This window comes from Lepus europaeus, chromosome 3 (genome assembly GCF_033115175.1).
Source record: "Lepus europaeus isolate LE1 chromosome 3, mLepTim1.pri, whole genome shotgun sequence".
NCBI lineage: Eukaryota > Metazoa > Chordata > Mammalia > Lagomorpha > Leporidae > Lepus > Lepus europaeus.
The window spans coordinates 109,913,330-109,938,778 of NC_084829.1; the positions used below are offsets into that span (position 1 = coordinate 109,913,330).

The 25,449-nt window shown below is 44.2% G+C and overlaps 1 protein-coding gene across 4 annotated transcripts in view; it reads right to left on the reverse strand.

Annotated features, from left to right (window-relative positions):
• LAMA4 (laminin subunit alpha 4) overlaps positions 1 to 25,449 on the reverse strand; it is a 150,185-nt gene that overhangs the window by 78,455 nt on the left and 46,281 nt on the right. Inside the window, exons 4-9 of one of the 4 annotated variants that reach the window (XM_062186632.1) lie at positions 25,011 to 25,135; positions 17,878 to 17,958; positions 8,958 to 9,172; positions 6,537 to 6,644; positions 4,822 to 4,973; positions 2,745 to 2,855 (exon numbers count right to left, since the gene is read on the reverse strand). In XM_062186632.1, coding sequence (XP_062042616.1) covers positions 2,745 to 2,855; positions 4,822 to 4,973; positions 6,537 to 6,644; positions 8,958 to 9,172; positions 17,878 to 17,958; positions 25,011 to 25,135 — 792 coding nt within the window. Of the gene's footprint in view, positions 1 to 2,744; positions 2,856 to 4,821; positions 4,980 to 6,536; positions 6,645 to 8,957; positions 9,173 to 17,877; positions 17,959 to 25,010; positions 25,136 to 25,449 lie in introns of all 4 variants that reach the window. The other 3 variants (XM_062186635.1, XM_062186633.1, XM_062186634.1) reach the window with 3 other exon arrangements.

Here is a 25,449-nt window from a genome sequence, read left to right on the forward strand (position 1 = left end):
GTCCCAGAACACATCATTTTGTTTTACATCTCCCTGCCTTTGTAGTATTTTCCCCTTGCTTGTACATACTTAATAAATTCCCAGTCATTCTCAATTCCCAAGTTCATATTGACCTCTCTGAGAAGCCTTCCCTAAGGTACCCCTGCTAAAACAGTTCACCAGTTCTTCCTTAGAGTTACCTTAGCCTGTGCCATGCTTCTGTTCCTACATTCTATGCCACATGTTTTTTTTAAACGTATGTTTCCCCACTAGATTGTGAGCACCTTGAGAGAAGGGCCTTATATTCATTTCAGTATTCCTAACATTTAGCACAAAAACTATTGTATATGAGGTGTTCAGCAATGCTTCTGGAATAGAAATCTATACTGATTTTCCTCCTGCCTTTTTAGCAGGACCAGTGATGAAGTTCATATGCTTTTGACACATGGAGAGGACCTACTTTCTAAGGACCTCTTTGTATGCAGGAAACTTGCCGGGACTGATGGAGTAGGGAGGAGAGCAGAGATGGAGAAGGAGAGGTGGAGTGGATGGTGCACTGCCTGCTGAGCCATGGTTGGAGACTGAGTTCTGAGAATCAGAGCTCTGCAGTGGATGGTCAGGAACCAGATGGTGAGACAGCACTGAAGTTGGAAGTGGGCCCCCATCTCTACCTCTGCATGCAGCCCAGCTGCACTATGATCTTGAACATGGTGGCTCCAGGAACAAGGAGAGTGAAATCCTGGCCTGGTGCTTGTTAATTGCATGACCGACATGGTCAGCAGTGGCATCCGGGAGGCCCTTCTGGGCACTGGCTGTTTGTGAACACAGATGCATGGGAATCCTCTGGGGGGTTTTTGGAAATAGGGAACTAGAAAGGGCTGTGAACTTCCCAAAAGGGGGCTGCATATGGAGGTTGGCTCAAAGTCAGAGACTTTAGGTCAATGTAGTTTGTGAAACTTGGGTCACGTGAGATCCATGTGATGCTAGTTTGCAAACAGAGATATTATTTGTTGAATTCAAGAAGCGACATGACTCTGATTTTTATCACTATGGGAGCAAATAACGAAATCCTTCATTCCACTTGAAGTCGCAAATATTAACTACTCTATTGATTTCTAAGGCAAAGCTTTCCTTAAATTCTTTTAAGAATCAGTCACGGACTTCTCTGGTCTAAGGGCTTGAAGGATACTTGAGAAGTCATTAAAACCAGTCTGGGCATTTATTTTGAAATGTTTCCTTAGGTTCTTGCACCATCAGAGCTGTTGTTATGGCCAGCAGAATGTTCTTTTCAACAACAACTGAGGGAAACAGCTGGCAGAAAATTGCTAGCGCCTTTAATATCCAGTTCCCGCTTTGGTGGTCTGTTCTCATCACCCAGGAGCTTCTTCTACTGCAATGTCACTTACAAGCTTGCATTGTTTCTTCCCCAAGAAAGCTTGCATTTAACTCGGTTTAGAAGTGGGGAAACTGTACAAGCAAAGGATGAGTAAGCTGTCTGAGCTGCGGGCAGAGCTAATCTTGGTGAAAACATTCCCTCCAGAATGGAGACACTGGTGACAAGTTCCCACCAAGACAGCAAAATGAAGTAACAATGAGTTTTCACAAAGATTTCTTTCTTTGGACCTTTGCTTTGAAACTTAGATGCTCCGGCTGCATTGAAAATATACCACTGCAAGCGAATTAGGGACACAATTTTCATAGGCATCTTAAAGGGTGTGAACCTTCCAAGGATACCATTAGAGTAATTTACATTTTTAGAAGCATAATCTCTTAAAAGTTTACGAGAGGTCAAGTCAAAGAACTAATACCAGAGTTATTTTAGCCTTAATTTTTTGTAGGAAACTAGAAAGGTTTTGAAAAGTTTGTCAAATTCATGTCAAACACTCATGCAGCAATTCCAGAGTACTCTGGCCAGCACTGGTGGAGCAAAATCAGGGGAAAAAAGTGGTAAACATTTCAATATGTTAAATATGATTATTTTTAATAGTATGGAGCATAGATAGATACTTTTCCATTCAGCTTTTGGGGAGTATAATAAATGGTCTCTCACATTGAATCTGCTCATATTTTGATGTTTTGCTCATTTGTGAGGGTTTTTACAAGTTGTATTTTCCTCAGTGATTTTATCAGGCTATTTAAATTTTCTATTTATTTAACTGCTTTACTGGCTGTTTGAAATTTCATCCTGTCAAATCTATTGTCTCTTTTTAAATGTAATTCTTCATATTATATTTAATTGTATTGTTATTTCCTTTTGAGATATAATAATTATTTAGTTTTATTTTCTTGTGGATTTGAGATTTATACTCAACTCTTTGTCTGGAATTTATTTTAGTTTATGGCATAAAGTGACCACCAAAAGTGTTTTGGCAAACAGTTAAATTTTGTATTCTATATAATAAAGTATACTTCTACGTGCTCTATAGCTCTTAGTCATAAAATGCTAAGGTAAACAGCTGAATGACAATCCTAATGGAAACTTACATCAACTACATTAACCAGAAGTAAATAAATAGAAAATTTCCCATAAACATAGTTTTTTTTTTTTTTTTTTTTTTTTTTTTAGAGCAAACCAATCAAAACGGGCAGAGAGTGGAGACGGAGTATGTTAACTTTCTCCATGGGTCTGTTTTTGTTTTATTTTAAGGCACATGGGTCACTGAATTTTTTCTGGGCTGTGTTAAGCCTCAGTCATTTGTGACTAGCCAAGCCCACACCAGCTAAATCCTTCTCTTTGAAGGCTGTCCCAGAAACTGAATACATACCTTTTCAGCTAATTCCTCTACGTCAGACACAAGGCTCTTCATTGTGTTCTCAGCATTGTTGATTTGTAGCTTTCTTAGGACATACTGGTTTTCTCTCTCGGACAATCTTGTCTGTGAAAAAATGTGTTTTGAAAATAATTAGTCGGCATGTACAACAGGTTTTAAAAATACCCATACACTCAGTGTAAGAGGACTGAGCGCAGTGTGGGTCTCTGTTGTCGAGCTGCTTCAGGCTGGCACGAGGGGCAGGGTCCCAGCTCTGCTCACTGGGTCAGAGACTCTGGCCTGGGGCTGGGCTGCCAGTGAGGAAGGGGCATCTTTTTCCAATTTGTGCAAAGATCCAATGTAGGCTAGTGACTGAGCTTTACCATTCCAATTTGGTCTTGCCTTGGACAAACGGATCAACTCACCAGGATCAATGCAGACGAAGTTCAGAAATTCATTTTCCTCTTTTTGGTGTAAAGAGAGCAATTTGCTTTACTTTACTCCACTTGCCCTTCCTCCATTTTTTTTTTTTTTTTGACAGGCAGAGTGGATAGTGAGAGAGAGAGACAGAGAGAAAGGCCTTCCTTCCTTTTGCCGTTGGTTCACCCTCCAATGGCCGCCGCGGTAGGCGCGCTGCGACCTGCGCATCGCGCTGATCCGATGGCAGGAGCCAGGTACTTATCCTGGTCTCCCATGGAGTGCAGGGCCCAAGGACTTGGGCCATCCTCCACTGCACTCCCTGGCCACAGCAGAGAGCTGGCCTGGAAGAGGGGCAACCGGGACAGGATCGGTGCCCCGACCGGGACTAGAACCCGGTGTGCCGGCGCCGCAAGGCGGAGGATTAGCCTAGCGAGCCGTGGCGCCGGCACTTTTTTTTTTTTTACATTTTTGAGGAGTTTGATCTAAATGTAGCAATTCTTGAATCAATTTAGGGTAAACCCTTCAACCTTGGCACTGACTTCCTGTCAGCTATCTGATACCCACTTTGAAATTGTGCTTTTGAGGAAAGACGATTTGAAGGGTATCAAGAGACTTGAGTGCCCAGTACCTCCGAGACTCAGTACCTTCCTATGTCTAAACAGGTAAGCCTGGATAAGAATGATTCCGAAGTTCAGATTAGACATTTGCTAAAATTCAATCCACAATTTTATGATTTTAAGTTTGAGTTGCACATTGTACATTTGGCCAATTGCTGTGCGATAAGGACTGACCATGCCAGGTACTATTCTAAGTATTTGACATATATCAACTCATTGAATTCTCCCAGCAACCCATGCATGAGATAGGTGGAATGATTATCTTCCTTTCCAGATGAAGAACCTGAAGAGTAAAGGGGTTAAATAACGGAATCGAGGTTACACAGCGAGTGTCAGAGCTGAAAACTTAGCACAGGCAATCTGGTTTCAAAGCTTATGCTCTTAATCACTACACTAAGCCAACTAACCAGTAAAATAATGTGCTGGTATTAAACTATTGTCCTTTAGCTAATTAAGATTGCTTTAAAAATATCCTTTGGTTTTGACAGAAGTCCAAGCCCATGATTTAAGGAGAATAAAAGGCTTAAAACTTAGAGGTAAAAGGACCTTTGTAATCTAGTTTCTTTTTCTTATCATTAGCTGTTTTGAATTTATTAATCAGTGGACCCATAAGGAGAAGAGGACATAAGTGTATGTTTGTGTATTTGAATGTGTGTGTGTGTGTGTGTGTGAGAGAGAGAGAGAGAGAGAGAGAGAGAAGTGTGTTTGAGAAGAAAAGATCAAGTAAGAGTGGGGAAGGGGGGAGAGGGAAGGATGGAGGGAGTGAGGGAAGGGTGGGGGAAGAGAGAGAGAGAGAGAGAGAGAGAGAGACTTTTAGAGAAACTCCCCAAAACTTTGCAAATTGAGGCTAAGGTAATAAAAGCTTTGTACCATTTCTAGTCATGAATGGACAACTCATGTGCAGCTTCGCCAAGGAAGTAACAGTAAAAACAGTAATTTTACACATAGGTACTAGTCTTATTCATTCTCTAGGTAACCTCGGTTACAGGTGGGGCTCAGAGGGCCCAGAGGGCGTTGTTAGTAGGAGCACAGTGGAGGTGCAGCATCCCGCGTACTTTGAGGAGGTAGATGGTGGAGTTCATTTCATTCACGTGCCTATGAGCAGCAGCCCCGGAAGACACGCTCAGCAGCCCGGATTTGCTTTCCTCCATGGAGAGTGCTGCCAGCTGCAGGTCATCCATCAGGTCCCAGATGCACTTATCACAGCCTGGAGGTGAAAGGGGCAGAGTCGAAGGCAATGTGGAAACATGTCACTTGAAGTAGATCCCCAGTGCGGATTTCCTTGTGCATCAGCATGTCTATTCTTGTGTCCTGGGCCACAGAATGAGTCCTAACACTCAGAGGGGCACAGAACCTAAGATGAGGCAAACTACATCGGCTACTCTCCCCGCTTACAACCCAAGGAAAATTAAACACCTGCGGCAGGGCAAGTAGGCTGAAGCAAACACTCACTGCTGTGGGAAAGAGGAAGCGCAAAAGCCCTGCCCACCTTTCCTTAGTGAAGGGAATGCCCGGGTATTGCACTCTTTCCAGTGGAGCTGGCAATTTGCTGGCACCCCTCTTCTCCTATTTGCTCTTCTCTGTGTTCTGGTGCTGGCACCTGGCTTGGTCCTGCCCTTGGAAGGGCTCTACTTCTCCCCACCACCCTGCTTTCCATTTGGATGAGCACTTCCGCAGTGGTGCCCCCAAGTTCATGCTGAACCACGGCAGGGCAGGGGCAGGGGGAGGGGCAGTGGCACAGGTAGAGGCAGGTCCCAGCTTCTCACTGCTCCTTGCCTTTCACACTTGGCTTCCTCTGACCCCTGGCATCAGCCCCTGGGGTCCAGCACAGCCCTGTTAGGCACTCAAGAGAATGGTGTGGCATGCTTTGAGACCTGTCTTGGCCACCCATCAGACTGTGCTCCCTACTAGAAAGCTGATAACCAAAGACTAAAGTGTTAATCCTTGTTAATATGTTAGTTTGTTATTTGAAGTTTGATATGGTCTTGCTTACAAACTCTCTCAAGGGAAGGAGTTCCCGGCTGGCACATCAGGCTGGTGGGGGAGAGGTGTAGGTTAGGCTGGCATCCTGATGTCCTTACAGCGACATTGCCTGGGGAACACCTATTCCATTTCTGTGTAAACTTCACTTCAATTGTGCCTCCCATCTTGCACCATTGATGAATCTCTTCTACTCAGAGGAACTAGGAGATCAAGATACTTTTGTCTTGGTCTTTAAACCAAAACTTTGGTTTCCAGTATCATTTCTCTTGATTAACAGAGGTGACAATGAAATCCAGGGGAGAAAGACAGCAGCTCCGTTTTCTAAGGATTGAGTATTTTGTATTGGGTATTGAAGTACCCACTTCAGATTTGGAGCGACTTAGGCAGAGCCACGTAAGTCTCTTGGTATCTCTGCACCCCCAACTGTTGTAAAGCATTGTCTGCATATTATTTTATCTGAGGTTCTCAAGAGACAATCTAAGAAAGGGAGCTAAAATGAGGCTCTGTCACTGGAAGTTGTGTTTCTCACATTGCCTTTAGGCAAGATGCTAACCATAAAGCCAATCAGTTTTCTAAACCGGAGCTATGTAAGTGGAAGCTGCCTCTGCCAGCTGGAATCAAATGCACCATCAAGTAGCTTGGTGCTGGGATCATTTGGTTGTGGTGCACACAGGGTTAAATCCAGGGGTGGAGCTGAAGCAGTCTGTAGGGAGAGTGATACTGCATAGCTTTTTGTAATCCCACACCTGCAGCACATTAGAGAAAGTGGGGTTAGTCAATCATATACTGTTATTTTTACTGATGGTTGGGCAGTCCATGCCTGTAGGGAGTTCAGAACCTTCTTCCAAGCATTCTCCGGTTACGCTGTCACAGGGGCCTCCCCCGCAATTGCACACTGTGGGAAACAAAAACAAGACCAGGGATTTGTTTCTCAGTGCTTCAAAGATGGCAAAATGTCCACGGTTTCTAGAAATACTGGTTAGCAGGCTACAGTTCTTCTCTGAGGATTAGTTCTCAAGAGGGTGTGGAATCCATGACATAGAGATTTTGTCCCTCACCCCACTCAGTTCAGGCCAATATGATTTTCGAAGGTGACCCTGGAGAGAACTTGAAGCTGAAATTTTCAAGATCCCTCTCCTAGTTCAGTGGGATTCCGATCTGTCTGACTGCTTTAGTCTAAATAGGTCCTGGTAAATGTCACAAGGTACTCAACGGCCACAGAGCCCAGGGCTCAGCTTGAAATGGAAAGCTCCCTTCTCACTGCAGAGGGAGTCTCTAGTTGAATGCAGCTCCAGGGTTGGTCACTGCCAGGTGTGAGCGGGGAGTAGTCCAGAGAGCAGCGAGTGAGGCGGCCCGAGAGCAATCCTCGGCTCCCACACGCTCGACCCTTGGCAAGACAGACTCCAGGCTTCCAAATGATAGCTAACATTGGCATGGCCAGGGAGAGTGCCACGGAAAGAACTAGGAACATATTTACATGAATTTCAAAGACCTGAGAGCCCATTACTCATGTACTGATGATTTACACTAATGCCTTTTGGAGAAAACAAAAACCCCATCTTATCAGACTGTTCATGTTGCATTTAGTTTAGTGTGCAAATGAATTTTTAATACTTAAACATGAATTCCTTAAGCTATCTACAGTAGCAACAAACTGGAATAGAAGCATGAATGTTCTCTCCATCTCTCAACATTCTTTACAGAATAATCAAGAAAAAATTAACTTTAATAAGGATGTCCGTTTAATGCATTTCAGCTGTTTAATGTCTCACAAAATGCAGATTTATTGAACCATTCAGAAAGATTCTACTTTATTAGTTTCTATTCTAAGGGTGATCTCAATCTTCATAGTTTAAATGTAAGCTTGGTAAATACTTAGATGAACCTTTTGGTCTTTGATATTGCCTAAACTCTGATGATTTCTCTCTCTCTCTCTCTCTCTCTCTTTCTCTCTCCCATGTCACTCTGGGCATGTGTTCCTTCCTTCCCACTGTCACCCTTGGTGTTATGGCTCTGTGCACCTTAAACATTCACTTTCATTGTGACTTCTGCAGATCATCTGTGTTCCCTTCTCAATTTTAAACTCTTCGCTTATCAAATCTTCCCGAGGGGAATCTCCTTCAGTGAGAGGATTTCCTGTAGAAGTTAGGCCACAAGACTGCAATATCTCTTTTCTTCCTTTGCTCCCTTCAAAGTCACATAAAAATAAGAAATAATCTCTGCTGGCCCCTGACTTCAAAGGAAAGCAATGTAACATCATTTATAAACAGCTTCCCTCTATGTGGCAAATGGATTGGTGAGATCATGGATAAAATGTGTACATTTCAGTCTAACTGAAGTTTAACCAGGGAGGTTTCTTATACTACCCCTAAAATATTTACTTTGATACCATCAGGAAATGGGGCGAGGAGTGATTAAATTGTACCTTTGGCTTACTAATCCATTTCACTGAAGTCAGTTTTACCAAATGTAACTGAAAGGTGTGAATTACAAAAATGATTTGAACCATGAAATATTTCATTCAGTCTTCTGGTCAATAATTGATAACTCTGGAAGTTTAATTTGTTTCTTTGATTAATACTGGACAGGCGGTGGCATTGTGCTGCAGTGGGTTAAGCTGCCTCATTTCAGATTGCAGGCTTGTGTCTTGGCTGCTCTGCTTTCAACCCAGCTTCCTGCTAATGTGCCTGGGAAGGTATTGGAAGATGGCCACTGCCACCCATATGAGAGACCAGGATGGAGTTCCTGGCTCCTGGCTTCAGACTGGCCCAGACCTGGTTGTTACAGCCATTTGGGGGGAGTGCACCAGGAGATGGAAGTGCTCTCCCTCTTGCTTTCTCTGTCTCGTCCTCTTTCTTTGTTTCTCTGCCTTCCAAATCAATGAATGAGTGAATAAATAAATGAATGAATGAAAGTTCATGGAAAATGCAATTAGAAGTTTATAAATAGCTTGGAAAAATTTAAGATGATAAGACAAAAATTCATTTGTGTGTCTCCTGGCTCATTCTACCCATGAGTTACATTATAATAGGGAGCCTTGATAAAAATTGCTGTCCCTGGTGAGTTTGGGATGCACATTTCTGAGAATGTACCTTGTCCTGGAAAAGTAATAACAAGGGGGCACTTGCAATACTTCCCAAAGGTAAATTCTTTATCTAAACACAGAATTGACAGAGGGTCCTGCTGGCCAGGATTTATAGCACTGTACCTGCACAGTTCTTGGCTATCCTTGCATCCCCATAGTAGCCAGGAGCACAGCGTTCACACTTGAATCCCGTGGTGTTACGAAAGCAATTCCTACACTGGCCAGTGACTTCATCGCAGTCTTCAAAGATCATGTTGGGATCTGAATTTCCACTGCAGTCACATTTCTTACAGGTGCTCCCAACGAGTAAGGGGTTTCCATAGTAACCAGGAGCACATCTGAAGGGGAATACCACATGGTAAACAGTTACCATTCACAGTTTTTCCTTCCTTTTTGTCTTTTTTCCTAGATAGAAGAAAGATGCAGAGGATGATTGTAGCTTGTCACCCCAGAATTCATCCCTACTCTCTCATCAGGCTTTTTAAAGAACCATCCCTCTCCCTTGTGTTACAGGTAGTTCAGTTTAGCCAGGTCCCAAGATGTAGGAGTGTTTGGATTGAACTAGTATATGGGGCGTTTTTGGCCATGGCAGAGATTGGTATGCATGGCCTGCATATGATGGGTGGGGCCAGCTGTGTTAAATGTACTGCAGTGAGAGGAATCAGCAGAGCACAGCTACAAAGTGTGCTGGCCAAAATGTCATTGAGAAACACTGGTCTAAATCACCAGCTGTCTTGCTTTAATGAATTATCCAAGTTACTAAACCTAAGCCAATAAGTGCTGAGCATTATCTTAGCCGGAAGGGATTGGCTTAGGAGTGATTCATTTAGAGAAGAGCTCAGAATCTCGTTTGAGAGTTGAGAAAGGCATTGCTTCCATCTTCTGGTGGATACGAGACAGCAAGTAGCACTCTTTACTCCTGGTAGCCATTCTGTGGCTGAGCAAAGGTAACAAAGCGCAGGTGGCAGAGCTGAGAGTACCACAGATAAAAAGAACTGGGGCCAGATGGCCATCATTTTGGCTGTGTTAGATATGAGTCTAGAGGGGCCAGGTGCTGACCTGCATTAGAGTGGGGGCAGAGCCAGTGCTTCTGGTCATGCCATTTGGCCGTAAGGAGGGAGCGTGGCTGAGTTGGAGAGTGGAGAGGGAAATCCACCCAGTCTTTGCTTGCCTTGCCAAGTTGTGCTTTGGGTGGGGTTGCTTTTGCTTGGAGGAAGAGATACCCTTCTCTGCTTTTTGCAAAGGTGCCCTTTGGGCCAGCAGAGGCTCTGCTTTGAGTGGTGGGACCCTGGGCCCCACTGAATGGGGTGACTACCACTAGACTCTAGTCATTGGTTGCCAGACTGTGGCCTCGAGGGAAAGAAAGACTTACATTGCCAGATCTTTCTGTTTTTGAAGAAAAAGTGGAAATTTGGATTTTTATGTGAAATCACATTAAAAGATTGGCTCAAAGTTTGTAAGTAAGGATATTATACAGGTCAAACTCCACATGTGGCTGGTTGATTGTGTGTGGCCTCTCCATTGCTGTGGCCCCTTAACCAGTGTGGAATATGGGCTAACTGGAGCTGAAGATCCCGGGAGTGGCTGGAAAGAACGTGTGTGTGGTCACACCACCTGGGATCTAAGGCCAGGCTGAGGAGTTCATGCTGGCTCAGGAGAGCAAAGGAAAGAGAATCAGTGAAGGTTTTTGAACGCGATGCAAGTGAAGGAAGCCAGTGTTGGCTTCGGATTGCAGAACGGGCTGCAGGCTGGCACGGAGTGTTTGGGGTGGGGTGGAGGGCCTGAGCTGGGGACCTGGCCTTGGGGGTGGAAAGGAAGGGAGGATTTTCCAAGAAAATCAGAGAGCGCTGGCCAGTAATAATAAGACACTGCATTTTTTAAAAGGCTTCCCTTTAAGTAAGAGAACCGTGATTCTGAAAATTTGAAAAATAGGAAAATGAAAAAATTCACACCTGTCACTCTAGGACCCTAACAAAATCGCTGTTCTCCATGTTGTCTGTGTTCTCCCAGCCTTTGCTCCTGTGTCTCAGTTTTCTGGTGTAGCTTTAACAATGGAGCATGTTCAAACTACAATACAAACTCTGTGTTTGCATTGTGTCTGACAGCTTCACCTATGTGAGCTTCTTTAGTTACCACAGACACCTGGGAGGGAGGCCACACAGGCCTGGCATTCTGAAGATGAGAAATGATTTTGGTTTTCGTCACAGAATGAGGCCCAGACCTTCTGACCTGATGTTCTTTCCTTCACTCCACCCTGAACCACACTGAGGCTGCTATAGATGAATAAGTAGATTCAGCCAACAGAGAGATAATTCATGCCCACTCTATGTAAGGCATAGGAGACAGAAACAGGAAAAGCAGGAAGACAGGAAGGAAAAAACACAGGGGCCTGGAAGAGGGAAAAGCCCATGTTCTGAAAAAACAGGAAATGAATTAAACAATTCCACACAATGTCATGAGTTCTAGAAATCAAGGTCTATGATGAAGACGAAGATGAATGTAAGTTCCATGGAAGCCACAAAGAGACATTTCAGGGAGTTTTGCTAGTCATACTTTCTCACGTCTCTAGCCTTCAGATTTATAGGTCTTCTGGCCCCCAAGCTAACATACATTTTTACTCTGTGGAACATGTGGCTGGCTGGAATTACTACCGTTTGCTGAAGTTCACCAAACAGAATACTAAACTCAGCCCACTGAAATGGATCTCAGATCTGCCAGCTCAGTTGTGGAGCTGGAGATCTGAAGTGTGAGGGTGATGGGATTGTTTTGGTTCACAGAGGCTAGATGCAATTTTCTTTCTTTTCTCCATTTAATTCCACAGCATTTGATATCCATAGATTGTTTCCTGGTTTCCCACAAAACACATTTTCTATTCTGTAATTTGGAACCTCAGTTATTGTAGAAATATACTTTGAGTTACTTGGAGTGTTGAGAAAGATTCAGAGGCAACTCTGAAGTTGTCCAAACAGAACAAGCGTAAAAGCTTTACCTCTTGATAGCCCCTATAAGCCCCTGCATTTTTTGATAAGAAGAGAAGCTAAATGACTTGTTCTCTGCTGTAGGGCTCAAACCTCTTGTGGGACATGAGGTTTAATGCTTTTTCCACTCCACAAGTCCGGTATTAATGAACTAACTAATTAATAAAAGAATGAGTAAAACAGTTGAATAATCAAATGCTATCTACGTGTCTAATCCTGCCCTTAAAGAGCTAATAACAAATATACAAAAGAACAGTAGTTGGATTTCCAGTCAGCAGTGGGGGCCTGGTGCCCCATATGCTAACCCTATTTTTTTCCCACAATCTCTTTTCAAGGTCTCTCAATGACTTGATCCATCTTGGGAAACAGAGCTGATAAACTGACAGCACAAGTGACAGCACTGTGCCATCTGAACTCTGTCATTTCAGTTAGTGACCCTTCTATTCTGGCAAAGTAGAAAATCAAAAGATACGCTGTTTGGAAAAAAGTAAATTTTGATGGAAAACTATTATTTTGGAAATTTGGGGAGCTCTTGCCTCTTCCTCTGCTTCTTCTCCACCTAGGGGTGTGCAGTCATCATTGAATGCCTTTATCAAAGGTGCCTAAACTTCTGGCATGGGGAACACAGAGACTTTTGGGAGGAATGTCACTCTATAGCTGCCACTGTCACTTAAAATCATCTTATTTAGTTAAACAAAGAAGGAAAACATCTGTTATGAAGTAGGTGCCATAAGAATGCTCTCTACTTCTTTATGAAAGACTGGGAAATAGGATAAGAAAATGTAAGAAATCTATTTAAGATCAGAGAGCAGGAATCCAGTGAGGGCATGGTATAGGGCAGCAAATCACAAGAAGCACTCAATGCAAACAACAGCACAGCTTAAGTTTAAAAGCTTGATGCCTTCAGGGAGAATTAGACTAAATCTGCATCATATTGAGCCTCACTAAGTGTTAACTTTCTCTTTTTCCTCTTCCTTATCCTTTTTTCTCCTCATTAAGGCCAACATCAAAACAGCTATCATTGGTATCACTATCATCATCTCTAATGGTGCTCTATTTTGCCTTTCTTGTTTGAATTTTAAGGTCACTTTGAGTTAGCTCTAATTTGCCCCCCATTCTTCTCTCTAGCTCCTTAAGCAACAGGATCTGTGTGAAAAAGCATCATGAAGTCTTTGCACATTTTTCATTCTAACACAAAACTCAATAGATGAAAGTATACTATTAGAACTGCCGTGGCAGGTAATATGGAACACAGGCATTGAGACCATATGTTTGTCAACTGAAACCCGGATTTAACACTCAGGGTCCTGAGCTTTGGTTTTGGAAATATCACTCACCAATTGTATGGCCTGAGATCAAGTCTCCTCATGGCTCTGAGATTCAGAGTCCTCATGCTTAAGGTTTACTACTTAGCTGCAGAGTGAAGGGCACACTGAGATGAGAATGAGAATGGCCAAAATCTGACTACAAGACCTAGGCACTGACTCAAGTCTCCTCTGGGCCACAGGTTTCCATTTTGCTGAGATGAGAATGACTATAGAGAAGAAACAGGCAGGGGCCAGGGCAGATTAAGAAGCATGGACCTTAGTGTTATGGGGGACAGAAAGGGGAATAAAAGCCTGGCTCTCATCACTACGTATGTCTTTTATTTTTAATTTCAAAGGGAGAGAAAGAGAGCGCCCATCTACCGATTCATTTCTCAGCTCTCCACAATGGCCCTGGGAGCTAGGAATTCAATCCAGGTTTCCTATGTGGGTGGCCAGAACCCAGTCATTTCTGGCATCACAGCTGCTTCTCAGGGTCCAAACTAGCAGGAAGTTGGAGTCAGGAGCTAGAGCCAGGATTCACACCAAGGCAATAATCAAAGCCAAATTTCCAACATTAATTTAGGACAATGAATGGTGTCTTGTAGCCACTGATGGCCACTTGCAGCATGATGCGATAAAGATCTACATGCATGCATATCCTGTTGTGTGCTGATGACTCATTCTTCTCACCAATTCACAATGCCTTGACGTCATGCCATTCGACCTCCAACTGCCTTTAATGTGTCATTGACACGTGTCATCCTTATTATTTTCTCCATAGCACTGAGGCAGATCTTTTCTTGTTATAAAATCCCAAACACATTTTTGTGAACATTCCCTCAAGATTATCATGGAAATTCAACACAGAACTAAGAAAATATTCTCCGAGAACCCATGAGCCTCCCCCCTCCCCCACTGAATATTTCTGAGAACACCAGAGGCTCTTAGGCTACAATGTGATAAACATTTCCTACCAGTGGGTGTGGTATTGAAGGTTGAGGAATCACAAATCAGCTTTTCACAAAAAAGGGAGCACCCAGGCTCATGAGAACCCAATGAGCAGCCAAAAGATGGTTCCCTGGCCTTCCCCCTAGATGTTCTTTGTTAGCGGGTGCTGGAGGGGAGCTTGGGGAAGGTTCAGGAATCCAAAGATCTCAGGAGATCCTTACACACACATTTAAAAACCACCAGTTGATGACATGATGTCTAAGTTCAGGAAGACCTAGAGTCTTTTAGTTTAGACTACTTTTTACTTTTGTTTGAAATAGATAGCTATACAAATCAGTCGCATATTTTGCAAAGCTCTGGGGGAGAGGTCCAAGTTCACAAACACACTGAAAACATGGATTAGGGGAAGCTTAATTCAGACAACTTGAGAACTTGACTGTGATGTTCCCAAGAGAAATTCTCCCCTCTCAGCCCCGGGGTCAAACGCAAATCAAAGCAACCCAGGTTACCTCCTGCTAGAGGAACCAGCCCCTCTATGGGAAAGAAATCCTAGTCTCTTGAGTAGACTTTGCTTGTCTTTCTGTTTACATTTCCTTTTTTTTCCCCCAGCCTTGCAAAGGATGATTTTCAGTCTCCTCCCTCTAGCTTGAAGTTCCCTAAGGACAAAGCCTGTGTCTTAAATCTGCATTCTGACCTGCTCCGCCCTGGATTGTGAAAGACCTCGGTACATTCCTGTAAAAGGGGGTAGGGAGTAAGAGAGAGTGGACAGCACGGGGAAGAAGTGGCAGAGAAAGTTGTTCAATGGTCCCTTGCCATGCAGAGGAAGTCTTAGAAAGGATGTTTACTTCCAGCCCCTTTGTATATGCTGCCTCCTGTCAAGACTCTTTGTAGATCAGCCATTGTTCCCTGTACAGCAGAGCCTCATCTCACTGATTAACTTTAATAGACACTTTACCATAGAAGATCCTTAAGAAGACCACTGAGAAAAGCAGGATTGAGACAAGGAAATGAAATGGAACCCCTATTATGTGAAAGCAAGACCTAGCCTCTTGATTGTCTCCCTTAGCCCAAGATGTTCTTGCCTGTCATCAAAAGGAATTCACTGACTTGAGGGAGTGATCCAGCTAGCCTTACAAGCTTCTTATCACTGGACTCAAGGAGTCATTTGCTTCTCCCTAGATAAGAACCTCTGGTCTTTTTGTCCAGAAGGGTTTGTTTAAGGGAATTCCAGGTTCAGGCAGAATGTAACTAACTGTCACTTTCATGTAACCCCAAGACCAACTGGAGCCCACTTGGCCATCACAAATTCCCCAAAGATGCTCAGCATCACTGGCCAATCAAAGGAAGGTCCTGAGCACACTGATTAACCAGGAACTTGGATGAGCTGATTATGTACCTCTCAGCCCCAATTTCAACCTGTAAGAAGCTTCACCCCTAACCTCTTAAGGAGCCCAGGAATTAAGCAATAGCTGACTGGCTCCTTGGTCTGTGGTTTGCCATAAACATCTACTTTCTTCCACTATCCTGATGTCGGTGATTGGCTTTCTGTGTGTTGGGTGAGTGGACCCAGTTTGGGGGTTCTACAGCAACTCCCCCAACTAGTTCGGGGGGTTGTTGGACAACAGAAAGAATCTAGACTTTGAAGCCAAACTTCCAATCCTGCTTCCCCCATCTTTAGACAAGTCCCATCACCACCATCACCTGCCAAATCACAAGACACAACCTTGCCTCACTGCGGTTGTGGGGCTGACATAGGAAGATCCCAGAGATCCGAAATGGCACTGTTTAGTTTGAAGCCACACTGTCTAGCTAAATAAACTGAGATTTAGGGAAATGGGCCAGCTTGTCCCAGTGGCAGAACTTGGACAGTGATGACAATGACTTGTGTTGTCATCAGTTAATTTTTATTGAGCACTTATTAAATGCCAGGTGTCAGCCTAAAAGCATTACAGTGTTCTCTCACAAAAGATCTATGAGGTGGGTGTTCTCATTTGCTCCTTTCTGTAGAAATGGAAACTGGCACTTAGATCACTAACTTGTCTGGGAGGATGACAAAGTGGTGAGTAGCCAGGCCAATGCCAAAGCTTTTTTTTTTTTTTTTTTTTTTAGCATCACTGCTGCTTTCCAAATGAGTGTTCTTTTCTAGATCCTACCATTCCAGGACCAGGATAAGGACCAGGCTAACCCAGTCTTACTGGAGAATAGCAGATCCCATGAGCCTCTGATGTGGATGGAGGGGTTTATTCTGTCCAACCCCATGTCCAGCCTGGGCATTCTGTGCCAGGGATGGGGACACTGTTGCCCACAGAGCCCTCCCCTAAACCCTTGTGCTATTTTGCAGAACAGCATCCTTAGGGCCCAGGCTTTTTCACCTCTGGGAGGCCATGCATTTGGTCAGCAGGGTTCTACCAAAGGCCACTAACTCCCCTCATGGGAGCCACTGAACATCCATTAGCAGTGCCGCTCTACTGTTATCAAGCTGAACTGAGTTTATCCTCAGACTCTCAGGAGAAAAGAGCTCCATCTCTGGCCCATTAACAATCTGCTCAGACCCCCACTGAGCCAGAAAATGAGCACATCATGTGCCTCCTATTCCTGCCTTCCCAGGTAAAGAAAGAGACAACAGCTTGTCACAAACATCAATCATCAACCCGCTGTAATCTGATCATCTCTGTCAGTCCCCCCTAACAGATGAAATTCAGGTGGCTCTCAACTTTCCCTTTCCCTCTTATGAAAAACAACAACAATGGAAAAATTCCATAACCTTTTGTGAGAATTATGCACATTTAATAGTCATCGTAACCATGCAGAGGTTTTCTCTGTAGCACAGACACTGTGACTTTCACAAAAAGAGTGCCAGAACTACTCTGGGAGACGTGGAAGGTGGTTTCTTTGGAAACAGGGGTGCTTGTAATGTAAGGCTTAGGTCTTGGGGCCCAGGCTGAATTTGTGAGCCCGATGCAGGGCCCGCAGTTGGTGTGCTATGAGTGCTATGACTGAGGAGAGCCACCTGCAGCTGTGTGGGTAGGTGCTGACAAGTGCCTCCTCACCCTTCTTCCCTCCCTGTCTTCATGTTTCCATCTGCTTAAACACAACGAAGAGGCCACTGTCACAGGCATCTCTGTTAGAAGTCGGAAGATCGGTTTGTGAGTCTCCTTCAGGGAGAGCCATTTTAGAAAACTGAGCAGCTAGCAGGTGGGGTGAATGGGAAACTTCCTGAATGGGCCAAGCCTGTATTGCATGAGCAAAGCCCAGAGCGATTTCGAAAAGAGTCCTATGTAAATACCAAAGAGGGATTCAGAATGTCCTCCCCCTGGTGGACTCTGCTTTTCAGGAGATGGGGGTGAGAATGGGTTAAATAATAAATTCGTGCTTTTTTCAATTTATTGCTCCACCAGTGGTTGAGCGTTTCCTTTTTGTTTACCCAGGAAGCTGCACTCTTTTTTTTTTTTTCAGATCATTAACTGTAGTACTGGTTTTCAACAATGGAGAGAGAGGAGTGTTGCCAAAAATTTCTAGACAATTTTCTCAAAATACACATTCACATACTCCCATTTTCCTTTCCTGCCTCATTTATCCTGAGTGTGAGGATAGCCAGGATTCCCAGGGGGAACAATGCTACAGCCATGTCTGGGGCATGGGATTTGGAGAAAGTTCCCCCAAGGGGCTCTGAAATGTTGCCCCCCAACGCCCTCCTCTTAAACATCCACTTCAGGACTCACTGAACAGGAACAAGGCAGAGCTGTTGTGTGTGAGAGACGGAAAGCTTCCTTTGATACACCTGGAAAATAGAGGATTTTATCAGCCTACCTTTCACAGTTAAGTCCAGCATAGTTTTTGTGACAGATACACCGAACAGCTCCGTTTTTCCTGTAGCAGGATTCTGCAAAACTGCAATTGTAGGTGAATGTTAGAAGCCAGCCGCACACATCGCTGAAGAGACTGGCTTAACTGTTGCTCAGATCATCACTACCTAGATGACCTTTAACTTCTAACCACTGTGATCATTTTTGCTCTACATTTCGATTCAATCCTTACCTTTCCAGAAAGTTTGGACCAGCAGGCCCAGACAGAAACGAGCGGGGCCATTTCCCAGCTCCTTCTTACTTGTTTCTCCCCCGAGGGGCTCCATTATTTTTGTTTGAAGCAGTGGGAATTTGTGGCATATCAGAATATACACAAATATGTGTAGTATTTCTCATACAAGTCTAAAATACAAATTCCAAAGTCAGAAATAAAATAAACAAAAGCAACCTGCAATTTTAGATTTATATGTGAATTTCCTGATTATTATTTCTATGTTTGAAAATTTCTCTATGGCCAGAGTTGTGGCGTAGTGGGTAAAGCAACTGCCTACAATGTCGGCATCCCACATGGGTGCTGGTTCAAGTCCTGTCAGCTCCACTTCCAGTCCAGCTCTCTGTTAATGCACCTGGGAAAGCAGCTGAAGATGGGCCAAGTGCTTCAGCCCCTACACCCCCGTGGGAGACCCGGATGAAGCTCCTGCATCCTATCTTCGGCCTGGCTTAGGCCAAGCCATTGCAGCCATCTGGGGAGTGAACCAGTAGGTGGAAGATCTTTCTAACTCTCTGTGTGTCTCTTTGCTTTCTCTGGGTAACTATGACACTCAAATAAATAAATCTTAAAAAAACTTTCCCATATTTTCCCAATATTCTCTCTTCTTTTAAAGGTCAGGAATCTGTCTTAAGCCATACTGCATAACCTCAACAGAACCTTGATTTCTTCCAGGTACTCCTTACAGGTTGGGGATAAGGCTGCAGGGGCTGTTTGGAGTTGTTCAAAGTCACAAAGCAAGGCTCAGTCAGTGGAAGTCGATGGGGTCGCGCCTTTTCCTTTCCTTCTTTTTCTTTTTCTTTTTAATGATAATACAATTAGAACACAGGAAAGAAAAAATAGTGTGAGTGTGAGCGTGTGTGTGAGCGTGTGTGTGTGTGTGTGACAGAGAGACAGAGGGAGAGGAGAGTGAGTAAGATATTTTAAAGACTTTGAAATTAGCTTTGGCTTAGGTACTCTATAATCAATGGAGTGTGACCTGCCGCTCTCACGTTCCTGCATGTATCAGCAATTTTACCCTAATGTTCTTTGGAGGAATGCAAATGGATGTGTTTGCTTTGTCTGAAGATGTTTATAAAATCAGTCAGAAAACAATATGTGCTTCCCAGTGAAAGGCAATAACCACAATTTATTTTCTCTAACAGTATGGTAAAAACACTCCAGTGAAATTGCGTTCATCTGGCTCTTTATTTTACGTCTCCCTCCTCAGCCTGCTTAGAGAAACACTGTCAGGGGAAGTGTGCGGAGTGTGAGCTAACCCCTTCCCATCCATTTTGGCTGGAGGTGTCCCAGCCTGCAGCCTGCCCACGCCTTGAGGGTTGGCATATCTTCTGGGGGTGTCAGCCATTGTCTGCCTTTAGCTGATGCCCTACTGTTTCAAGGAGAAGACATTTTCCTTAACTGGAGCACTTGGCATAGCTACAGGGAGACATGGAGGTTGTCTGGCCAACCTCAATGTAAGTAAATGAACTCGATGCTTATAGTCCCTGGGGAAACTAAACAGCCATTGGTCGCTATAGTGGCCATTGAGGGTTCATTTTTGTTTGCCATTGGCATTAACTGTTAATGTTTCCTCGGCTTAACTATTTTTGACTAGGAAAATTGAAACTCTGCACCTTTCTCAGCCCACTCCAAACACTGTGGTGCCCCCTTCAAGTTGAGGGATGTGTTTTGCACTTGAAAAACCCTTAGGGAACATAAAGAAAAATAGGTTCCACCCTTAGCTTGCTTTATTCCTTCAAGCATTATTTCCTTGCTTACTGATGTGGCTACTGGAACTGGAAATCCAAATTCAGGGTCTGTGGCCTCAATTCATGGACTTTTCAGGTCTAATTCCAATTCCATGCTGGGTGTCTTTCTTTAATTTAGCGATTGCTTTTAAAGGCAGGGCAAAACACAAACACACATGGATTTTCCATGTGCTGGTTCACTCCCCAGTTGCCCACAAAAGTCAGGGATAGACAGGCTGAAGCCAGGAGTACAGATCTCCATCCAGGTCTCCTACTTGGGTGACAGGGTCCTAACCATTGAACCATCACTACTGTATCCCAGGGTGTGTACCTGCCGGGCACTGGAGGGGAAGCAGGGCAGGAACTTGAACCCTGGCACTCCATGGCATCTTAACATCTGTGCCACACCATATCCATCCCATACTAGGAGGCCTTCTGAAAAGTCCTGTCACTTCATTTTTATAGAAAGCAAGTAATATGAATATTAGAAAGAAGCTGAAAGAGGCAATGGGACTGTTGAATTTTGATAAGATATCAGACTAGTATTTAGGATTTGTCAACTTAGCAATAGGCCAGATCAAAGGTTAGCGCTTCCTAGGATTGAAGCAAATTTATTCAGTCCAATGACCACAGATTTTAACCCTAGGGACTGAGGAAGTACAGCTATTGCTATTGCAGAGAGAAATCTGTAAAATCTCAAGAGAAGGTCTCTCAAACCATTCCCAATTCCTCCCTATTTCCACCCAATGTTTCCTTAGACACGGCATATTTGTGTCTTTGTTTTAATTTTCAGCACATTTTTAAACCTGGAATCTGTGTTATAGAGACTTCAGTTTCCATATCTACCATGATGTGCCCACCTTTGGAGCACATTCCCAAGTCCCTCAATTGCTGCTCTGAACTCTGGATCTCCTCTCTCTCTCTCTCTCCCGCACACACACACACATACACACACACACAACCACAGGCAGAGATGTTGATACTTTCCCCCCTAAACATTTATTTATTCATTTGAAAGGCAAAGTGACAGGGAGAGAGAGAGAGAGAGAGAGAGAGAGAGAGAGAATCTTCCATCCATTAGTTCACTTCTCAAAAGCCCATAACAAGGTTGAGCCAGGCCAAAGCTAGGAGTCTGGAACTCCATTTGTGTCTCCCGGATGACTGGCAGGAGCCCAAGGACTTTGCCTATCACCTGCTGCCTTCCCAGGCATGATAGCAAAAAGCTGAATTGGAAGTGGAGGAGCCAGGACTTGAACCCGCCTTCTGATACGAGATGAGGGAGTCCCACATGGCAGCTTAATCTGCAGAGACACAACAATGGCCCTGAAGTGGTGTCCTTGGTGCATTTGAACCTGTTTCCTCTTCCAGGACAGGAGACTCTACCTAGTGGCAAGTGTCTGCTTTGTAATGGGAGAATGAATGAGACTCTTTGTAATAGGAAGTTGGGGGTAAATATATTTAACAAAATATCCATACCATGGCAAAAGCAGAGATTGCTAAACATCTCATCAGACGCAGTTAATGTTTAAGAGCAGAATATTAATGGACAATTAAAGATTATACCTAGATGAAGCAAAGGGAGCCCATAAATCAGAGCAGCCTTGAGTGAAAATAACAGAACATTTAATTTGCATTTTCTGCTCTTGCCATCAGTGCCATACATTTTGCACACATTATTAATACTCTCAGACATGAAAAATCACCCAGCAAGTTCTGAGGCAGCTTAATGGTTTCTAAAGGAACAGAGGGCTGTGAAATGTCTGAGTTCTTTGTTGTCAGAATGGTCACAGGATTTGAACATATCATAAGCCATTAGGGGAAATGTTAGTTAATATTGGTTTAAAATATAGGAAAAAATTAGGGGGACATCTGGTTGTCACCTTCTCTTTTACAAGTGAGTATGTGAGTGCAGATGTGTGTGATAGGGAGTCAGGCTTTTAAAAAGTCACTTTACGTGCCTTACTTAATGTGATCCTTATATTAGCTGTCAGTTAACATAGATATTACAGCCAAACACTTGAAACAGTGCCTGGGAATATAAATATTAGAAAAAATACAATGTTATGTGTTCAGCAAAGCCAGCATCTGCTACACCTTCCACATGTAAGGCACTGACACAGATCACTACACCCAGATTGGATTTACCAAGGAAAGCACTGAGATCCAAAGCAGGTACAGGAATCAAGATATAGAGCTAAAATCTGAACCTCATCTCCTTAACCTCACACCCCATGGAAAGTGAGGCAGAGGGAGAGAGGAACCTGACCAGGATCAAAATAGCAATACGAACCTAGGTTGCTTACTCTTTCCACCTATGGTGTGCTTACATGTATCTGCTCTTTGTCCCTGGTTCTTAGCGCAGGGCTTCTGTCACCCTTGCAATTTCCCAAGTGATAAGGCTGCCTTCTGTTGTTTTTAACAAGCTTCTTCTGATCATCCCTGAGTTGATGTTAATGAGGTTACGTTGGATGGACCCCCAGACAGCTTCAGAGTGAGTGGTAACTGGTCCCAGAGGGCCTGACAATGTGATTAGAAGGTTGGAACTTTCAACATCACCCTCCCAACCTCCAGGCAGGGGAGAGGAACTGGAGATTGAGTTCAGTTGCCAATGACCAAACTGACCAAGGACTTAAGAAATCATGCCAATGGAAGGAGTCTTCATTTTTTAAAAAAGATTTATTTATATATTTGAAAGTCAGAGTTAGAGAGAGAGAGAGAGGAGGGACACACACACACACACACACACAGAGAATCTTCCATCTACTAGTTCACTCCCCAAATGGCTGCGATAGCTGGGGCTAGGCCATGTGTAAAGCCAGGAGCCAGGAGCATCTTCTGTGTCTCCCACGTGGGTGCAGGGGCCCAAGCACTTGGGACATCCTCTGCTATTTTCCCAGGTCATTAGCAGTGAGTTGGATAGAAAGTGGAGCAGCTGGGACTCAAACCAGCACCCACATGGGATGCTGACACTGCACTTGGCAGCTTAACTCACTGCACCAGAGAGTAAAAACTCTAGAACCCCAGAGACCAATGTTTAGCATAGCAGTTAAGACATTGGTTGGAATTCCATTGTGGGACCTGGTTTGAGTCCCAGTTTTGCCTTCAATCCAGCTTCCTGCTAATATTCACTTTATGAGGAGCAAGTGATGTCTCAAGTACTTGGATTCTTGCCACCGTGTGGGAGACTTGGATTGAATTCCTGGATCCTAGCTTTGGCCTTTCTCAGCCTCCAAACAGGGTTTTTGCAGGCATTTCAGGAATGAATCTGCAGATAGAGGATCACCCTGTCTCTTTGCCTCTCAAGTAAATGCATAAAAAATTAAAAAGAGGCTGACGCCGTGGCTCAATAGGCTAATCCTCCGCCTTGCGGCGCTGGCACACAGGGGCACCGATCCTGTCCTGGTTGCCCCTCTTCCAGGCCAGCTCTCTGCTGTGGCCCGGGAGTGCAGTGGAGGATGGCCCAAGTGCTTGGGCCCTGCACCCTATGGGAGACCAGGAGAGGCACCTGGCTCCTGCCATCGGATCAGTGCGGAGCGCCAGCCGCAGCGCGCCAGCCGCGGCGGCCATTGGAGGGTGAACCAACGGCAAAGGAAGACCTTTCTCTCTGTCTCTCTCTCTCACTGTCCACTCTGCCTGTCAAAAAAAAAAAAAAATAAAATAAAAAAAATAATAAAAAATAATTAAAAAGAAAAAAAAACAACTCTTGAACAACACTGTCTAGGGGCTTCTGAGTTGCTCATGCATGTATGAGCTGAGAGGGTGGTGCTCCTGCAAGGAACGAGAGCTCTGCACCCTCTCCCCATCCCCATGCCTCCTTGTTTTGCTCTGTGCATTGCTTCTGTTTGGCTCTTTCTGGATTGTATACATTATAATAAATCTATAATCATAAGAATAGCAACTGCTTAGTTCTGTGAGTCATTCTAGGGAACTTGAACCCTAGGGATGGGTTAAGGGAATCTACAACTTCGTAGTTTTCTGGGCAGAAGTTTGGGTAGCCTGTGGATCCCAGGGCGCCTGAAGTGAAGAAAGTCTGATGTAACTGAACCCCTAACCTTGTGGGGTCTGCATTGATCCTGGGAACTTAGTGCTAGGATTGAATTGATTGTTGGACACCTATTCATGTCAGAAAATAGGTTGATATTTGGAAAACCAAATGCCACTATACCATTTAAATTCTACGTATTGTCTTTAAGTCAATAAAATGGCCACTCATGACTTGACAAGATACTATATGTCTGACAAGAATTCTATTAAGTGCTATACCTGTTCTGTTTAAGTTCTCAACCAGGTCAAAAGAGCCAGAAGCAAGAATTAGTTTTCTCAGAAAAATTCCGAGTTGATTTTCCTAAAGTATGCATTCTGTTTGTGTTCTAATTCTGATTAGAAAGCATATTTTCAGCCGGCGCCACGGCTCAGTAGGCTAGTCCTCCGCCTTGTGGCGCCGGCACACCGGGTTCTAGTCCCGGTCGGGGCACCGATCCTGTCCCGGTTGCCCCTCTTCCAGGCCAGCTCTCTGCTGTGGCCAGGGAGTGCAGTGGAGGATGGCCCAAGTTCTTGGGCCCTGCATCCCATGGGAGACCAGGAGAAGCACCTGGCTCCTGCTATCGGAACAGCGTGGTGCGCCGGCCGCAACGCGCCTACTGCGGCAGCCATTGGAGGGTGAACCAACGGCAAAAAGGAAGACCTTTCTCTCTGTCTCCCTCTACTGTCCACTCTGCCTGTCCAAAAAAAAAAGCATATTTTCCTGCCACTTGTATGGAAATGACTGTTCTGTGAGAGGCAAGGAGAACCAATACTGCTGCAAATACTTTATTATAATGATTCTGTTGGCATTACCAGTAGTGATTTCTTTAGGTCAAAGGATAGCCAAGAAAAGATGAAGTAGCTTTGCTTATAAAACTTGGGAGAATTCATTGATACTATGATGCATTCCAATATTCTGTGAATAGACTTATCACTTATACTGCAAATGCTCATGTTTCCCCAGAAGTTTATTTAGACTAGAGACCTTTCCTTCATCTTTGCAGTCTCGCTCCAATAGGAGGTATTCAATCTTACTGTGGATGAACCTCAGAATCCTGGCTAGGACATCACAGGGGGATAAACATTAGTAGAACATCATCTTCCTTTAGGACTTACTTGGCCAAGTGAGGAAGGGGACAGGGACATGGCTGGCAGAACTGAGGTGGTCCCCTGATGGAATCGCTGATGTAACCATCTAGACATTTTTCACAATGTTCTCCTGTTGTGTTCCTCAGGCAGTGCTGTGAGACAAAAGACAGGAAAACTGACAAGGATGCAAAGAAATTTTACAGATAGAAAATCTAGGAATCAAGCAAAACTTCAGGCAAAGGGGATATCAGGCCTGATGGAATAGATGATACATGGCTGTACTGGCCAGCACAAAGGAGTTCTGTTGATGCCAGGCAAGCTAAGGACATGGACAAGTGGTGGATGGATTCAACCTGAACTTCTTTTGGAAAAATATATTTATTTCATTTGTTTCAAAGGTGGGGGGGGGGAGGAGAGACGGAGAACAGAGAACTCCTTTCTGCTGGTTCAATTTCCAAATGCCCAC